General features: G+C 40.6%; 1 protein-coding gene across 1 annotated transcript; it reads right to left on the bottom strand.

Annotated features, from left to right (window-relative positions):
* Positions 1-230: 230 nt before the first annotated feature.
* LOC136978263 (silk gland factor 1-like) lies at positions 231-1,788 on the bottom strand. Its single transcript, XM_067273948.1, is given in 2 exon segments — positions 231-1,412; positions 1,414-1,788. Coding segments are annotated over 2 exon segments (1,047 nt in total). The 5' UTR covers positions 1,622-1,788; the 3' UTR covers positions 231-573.
* Positions 1,789-6,806: the final 5,018 nt, after the last annotated feature.

Raw genomic sequence — 6,806 nt, 5'->3', positions numbered from 1 at the left:
CCCTTAAAGGCAAAGGAGGCCTTTTCGATTTCAGAACGTCAAAGACAGTTTACTGTGTCTCTAGAACCAAAGTACACCCGATAAAAATTAAGTTAAACCCGGATTAAAGGCTCCGTTCGGCGCGTCGAACTCGAGAAGGCCCCTTTCTAGATAATTTAACGTATATATCGTAAGGGATTGGGCGAATTTTCGAGTGAAACCACCCAAAAAAATGGACAAGGAGTCACAGATAAGATCCCATAAAATATTTATTTTCCGCACACCTCTTTTGTATAATTATTGTACACAATTTTACAAGTTACAAAGCATCTTTTCCTTTATAATTTTTGTTATTATTGTTATAATTTTTAGTCAATATGAGGCCTGATAACCCGCAAAATTCCACGTCTTCCTTAAATATTTACATACTAATGACGTCACGAGACAGGGGGAGAAGGGGAGAAAAAAAGAACGAAAAAAATATATATATAAGACCCAATTTGCTAAATTTAGGACCTACTCACCTATTTTTTTTTTCTTAAAATCTAAGGATTTTCTTAGGAGGGCCTCCTCCAATGGGGCCTCCTACTTTATCTACATAGACGTGGCAGGATGCACAGGATAGATAGAAGACGAATAGTAATGAGAAGGGTCGTGTCCGGGCGAAAGAGGAGGAGGATACATGGTATAATTAGAGACCTCATACAGTTTCATGTCCAGTTTGTTCTCGTTGATGATGTTATTGATGGAGAAGGGGTGGTTGGAAGGACTAAAGTTCTTCATTTGGCCCATGTGTAGGTTGTCCTGAAATCCGCGCAGGTGTAGAAGCGAAGGGTCCATCTGGGCTTGACCACAGCAACTACCGTCTGATTTGCAGTTATGGGGTTCCACGTATGGTTCTGCCATGGGATACTGCATGGGGCTGGAACGACAGGGTGACAGCCTGTTGCTAGGCGATGTAGTCGAATCTGCCTTAACTTTGGGCGACTGTGCCTTGTTGGCCTGTCTCATGGCCTCCTTCTTCTCGCACTTGAAGCGTTTCTGTCTTCTCAGGTAGCATCCGTTCTCGAACATGTTGCCAGATTCGGGGTGCAGCGTCCAAAAACTGCCCTTGCCTGGCTTGTCCGGTGTCCGTGGCACTTTGACGAAACAATCGTTGAAGCTGAGGCTGTGACGTATAGAATTCTGCCACCTCTGCTGATTCTGCCGGTAGTACGGGAAGAGGTCCATGATGAATTGGTAGATTTCGCTCAGGGTCAGCATCTTGGTGGGTGAGTTCTGAATGGCCATGGTGATCAGGCTGATGTAGGAGTACGGTGGCTTTGCGTGCGTGTAGTTACGACGATAGGTCTTGTCGGCTCGGGCTCTCTGCAACGCCGTCGATTCACCACCCCACTGTAACCACCGCTCAGTGCCGGCGTCACCCCATACACGTAGGGTTCATACCCTGATTGAGTCCGAGTTGGCTCATGGTCGGAGACATGCAACTGTTGCTCATTCCCATACTCATGGGGGGGATCATGTTGTTGCCGAAATTCTGAGCGTTGTAGGTACTAACGTTCATTCCGTAGTTATTGTGGCCCATGGGTTGAAGGGTGGTAACATTGCAGGTGGTATCGGCGTAACTCTTGTGGGTCAGCATGTTGCGGGTTCACGGCAAACACTCCATACACACTTTGCTTCTTTAATCAGGTGAAGATGAGCATTGTCCTTACCCCGATCGATGGGAAGTGAACACTGAGAGAGACAAGGTAAATATGTACCAGACGCAAAAGGTAGAAGTGAAAAAGTGCCACCCTCTACTACCTCGTTGTTGATACGCAGGCGCGTGATGTCACTCGTGGCCCCTCCTATATGACGGGGTGAGCTTTTCTGACGTCTCTCCAACCGCCAATCAACCGCGTCACGCCTTCTCCAGATGCGAGTGCGGCCTCTCGTTTCTCCCTTTATAATGTAGTGATTTGACCTTTCGCCCTTTTTTCCGCTGTTTGTCATCCGCTGACCTCATCGGCATATTTATCAATTTTCAATTTCGCCCCAAAATTAGTATCTGGGGGGAGACTTTCCTTCTTTCGTCTGACGAATGTTCAACACCTTCCTCTAATCAGGGGCACGTTCTAATTTAGGAAGAATTAGTGTCGTTTTTCCATTCCCTCCCTCTCCACGCGTGTTTTTGGGAATAAAACGCAGCAGTTTTGCCTATTTTTAATGCAAAATTTCGAGATTTTTGCGTTAAAATCCTCGATACTTTTGTTTTTAATCGAATATAAACTGTTAGAAGCGTACTTTTAAGGCATAGAAGTCTGCACAGCGGGGGAGTGACTTTTATTCTTGCGTTAAATATGCTTATCATAGTTTGATTTAGACTTGTTAAAGCCCTTAAATTATAACACATAAGAGGCCCTTTTCCGGATTTGCACATAAGCCTTAATTTGACTCGAATATAAGATGCACATGAACCTTATTTATATAAAGGTATAAATCTCGGGATTTTACAGGCCAGGAACTATTTTAGAGTCATTTCGTCCCTAATTTAGGCATTAAATCGCGCAATAAATGATCTAAAACATTAAAAAAGAAACATAAAACGTCGTTTTCAGGCAACACTAAGTTGAAACAATTTAAAACCTCATGGTCCTTTATTATTTTGGCCTTCAAATCCTCCATATTTTAAGGGCTCTAGTAGAGAAATTTTAGAAGGCCTCACATTTATGAGGCCTTAAGTATTTACAGGGCATGTAAGTAAACACGTAGATCCCAAAAGACTGATACAAAGATTACACTGAAGGACTAATATGTTTTTAAGTACTTTGTATTAATCAAATAAGTACTTTGACCTACTTGATTCGAAACATGAAGTCCACTCGCGTGGTACATTCATCCCTGTTTTGACTAATTCTACCCCAAGCTGGCATTGGTCAACGTGATTCCACTGACAGGCTTGTTCTTGAGGAATATTCTCTGGGGTTTACATGCTTCAAAACACCGTTAAGATACTTTAAATCCGAGAATTTTGCCAATAAAGTTCGACTCGGACCGCATTTCAATGGCAAATATCGATCTAGAACGGTCTAGAAATCTAGATCCGATCTAGAATGTGTCATATAATTCGTTCGGGACGTTTAATTCGTGAAATTACAAGCGATTTCCTCTGTTACAAACCCACTCCAACGGCATTTTAAAAAAGGAATTTGTGAAATTTTCATGAAATTCTCCACAAAATCGTTTAAAATCCTATATAAATACGGTATGAAGTGACGACATCTAGCGTTTATAAAAGTTATTAAAATGGAGAAATGACGTATACGTGACGTAAAAAATTTCAAATTTTTGAATTAATTTCAGTGAAAACGATTCGTTATTATACTTTTTACCTCGATTTAATAAATTTTTAATCATTTTAGAAAGTGTAAATTGGCTTTGTGTAGCAATTTCTGAGACAATCGTAAAGGCAATCGCTTAATCCGTCCTTAAGTGATGTTTTAGTTGCATTATGAACGCATAATTTATTGCTGTTGTTTTGATTATAACCAGGGCGGTATGTTTAATCTTCCGGTCTGATAGCCTAAATTTAGGTCATGTTTTCGTCCTAATTAGCCTTGGTATGTTATCCTCACCCCCTCAACGATATAGGATAATAAAAGCATTAATTTGAATGATTTTCTGCATACTTAGGTTACTAATTATATACACGATTTCTTTCCCTATTCTTGTTTAATATCTCCTTAAATAGGGAAAAAATCTTGTTTACAGCAAAATTTTTTCCCCTATTTAAGGAATATTTCTTATAAAATATCTTTCCATTCAGAGTAAATTTTCAAAAATATCATTTCCATACTTAGGCAAGTCTCAAAAAAAGTTATTTTTTTGTTTAGGGAAAAAATTCTTGTAAATTTGCCTTTTCCCAGGGAAAATTCCCTGGTTTTCTCCCTAGAAAAAAATGCACAAAAAGTTTATTTTTTCTAGTTAGGATAACATCCCTCAAATTAGTTTTTCCCCAATCCAGAAAAATCCCTAATAATTATCCCTCTGTTCAGGGGAAAAATGTTCTTCGTTCAGAGAATTTTTTCCTATTGAGGAAAAAACTTTCTGCATTTAGGAATATATCCCTAATTAATGAAATTTTTGTTTTTCATCTTGAGTGTTTCTAGGCCCTTTTAGAGCTTTGTAGATTCGCTTGTAGATTTCTAAGCTTTTTTAGAGCCTTATAAACAAGACTTTGTGCAGCCTTTAAGCCTCAATTTTGAAAAATTCAGGCTAAAGACTGCATAAATGGTTTTATAATAACTTTTATACTTTTTATACTTAGGCATATTTCAGTCTGGGCATAAACTTTATCATTTTTAAGGCTAAATCATGCATTTAAAGGCTAAATAAATGATAAAATTAAAAAAAACTCTCCAGACGTAAACTGTCTTGTTTATTTCTTAAAGGCTTTCGCTCGGTTTAACAAAGATTTATAAAAACTTTGAGCATTATTTTGAAAGTCTTGATAACTGAAGAACCCGGATAAAATCGATCAATAATAGGGAACAAAGAACACGTTAAAAATCTAATCATTTTTTAGGACACGAAGGCTTATGTTATCGATACTTTGAGCTGAAAGGCTCCATTATATAAGTCTATAAATTAATAGTTATCAGCTCCGATTTTACCTCCGTTATGAACCTGAAACCTCCGACTTATAGTGTTATTGTCATAATAGTATGGGATTTAATCAGTTCTTCCTTTTTTTTAACCAAGTGTACATGAATAATTTCAACCTCTTTACCATTATTTGATATGCTAATAGCATTAAAAAAGGCTCGGCTGTCAGCAAATAGCCCTGTTTGCTAATTAAACAAGGAATTTTTACTTCCTACACCGATTACCTCATTAACACCATTTCCGTGCTATTAGAGGTACAATTTTCACGCCGATATGTTCGTCCACCCCCTGACACCCCTTCGCGCACGCCCTCCCTTTTCAGAGATGAAACTATTTTCCGTGACGTGACACGGAGGAGGAGGAATCGCTCGAGTCACCACCTTTCTACTTAAGGATTCCTAGACCAAAAGGGTGAAGGGAGAATAAGAAAGTCGTGTGACGAGTGTCAAGCAGGACTCGTTCTTGCCCCTCCGAATCGAGTTACTCCTCTCGTTACGGGATCCCTTGGGCACCGGAAGTAAAAAGAAGCGATACTTTTTAGTGGGGTCCCCTAGAGAGGGGCTAACGAGCAGAATCGTTTGATAGTGCATCTTCACGTCCACGCACGATCGAGTGCTTAATGAAGTCGGAAACGTTACCAGAATTTACTAAGTGTCTAGGGACACCACTCGATAGTTTTACAGTTTCTAACTTTTTTTTTCGATCAGCGCGCGCCCTCTCCCCGTGTCACGTGAGCGAGGACCCCCTTCTTTGTTTTTTCTTTCAGTGCCGTTTACTGGATTTTTCTGTCACGTATGCTCTAACAAAATAGCGCGTGATCATGTCGAAGTTCGAAGTTCCAGGGCACGTGCGTGGGGTCTTAGTCACCTGGTGTCACCAATCTTGTGAACGCAGCGTGAATCAGCTTGACTCACCCTCATAAAGCCACTAACAAGTAAACAACCCCTTAAGACAGAGGGGAGGGAGAGATTAAAAGCCTTGATTATATAGCACTCGAGTCCTCCTTTTAATGATGTCTCAGTCGGGCCCATCACGCGGTATTCTCAGTTATTTTAACACGTCCTAAAGGCTTACCATTACGAAAAGCAACCCCCCGGACGGAGGAAATTCCGATTATTAAACATCGAGGCCTTTTATGCAACATTCTCCAGTAGCTAGTTGTAAACACGCGAAACGCCTTCACTCATCCCCCTGAAGATGCTACCACGTAACAACCCCCTAAAAAACTAAATGCAAGAAGGAAAACCTCAATGAGGCCTTTTTTAAAACGAAGTAAATGTGGGCCTATTACGTGTTATTTCCCTCCGAGACAAACAGAACATTTCGTAAACGCGACGTAAATCATTTCAAATCGTCCCCTAACGGCACCACCGCGTAAACAAACGGAACGAGACGGGGGGGGTAAGAACAGATTATTAAACATTGGAGGCCCCTTTAAATGACGCGAAACTAAGGCCTATCACGTGGTATTTCTCCCCTAGTCGGGGTGAGGAGCCGCTCCGACTGCACACTTCATGATTTATGCATGAAGAATTGTCACGGATCAGCTTTTACCTGTTGACTCTTTTAGCGCCCTGCATGCAGTCATTTGGTGGTCGCTTAATATATTTGTCATGCTGTTAGCATGATTACATCGGGTGCAACTCGTGTAATGCTCTTCGATCGACACCCCCCTCGCGCGCTTCGTATTACCACCCTTTTGATTCGGATTTATTCACTAAAAACTATTACACCTATCGATTCATAAGAGCAATAACACGCGCCGTTGTCACGTGATCGAGTGACGCGAAACCCCCTCGAGGGGTCATCTTGAAAAACGCTCCGACCATTTTTTCTCTCGATCTCCCCAAAACGTCCCAAACGTTCGGGAAATTCGAAGGAATTTGAGGTTTTCTTTAACACTTTACAAGGGTCGAGTTCCAAGGTTTACGGGTTTAAAGCCTTAAAAAGGAAGATCCGATATCACTTTTTGCCTTAAATCCTCTAAAACTCTTAATGTTTCGAGCCTTCTATCTTATAACTAGCCATTAACTACCCCGAAAACCTCTGACAATTTTGGATCCTCCCTCTTATAAATAAGCGCTCCAGAAATTTTATGGTGTTCTTAATATGATTAGGCAGATACACTAAGCCTTAAATCCTCTAGAAAAAACATCCAACATAGTCTGATTAGCATTTCG

Source organism: Centruroides vittatus, unplaced genomic scaffold (assembly GCF_030686945.1).
Source record: "Centruroides vittatus isolate TY-2023 unplaced genomic scaffold, ASM3068694v2 contig_502, whole genome shotgun sequence".
In the NCBI taxonomy this organism is placed as follows: domain Eukaryota; kingdom Metazoa; phylum Arthropoda; class Arachnida; order Scorpiones; family Buthidae; genus Centruroides; species Centruroides vittatus.
This window is presented reverse-complemented; position numbering and strand designations above follow the sequence as displayed.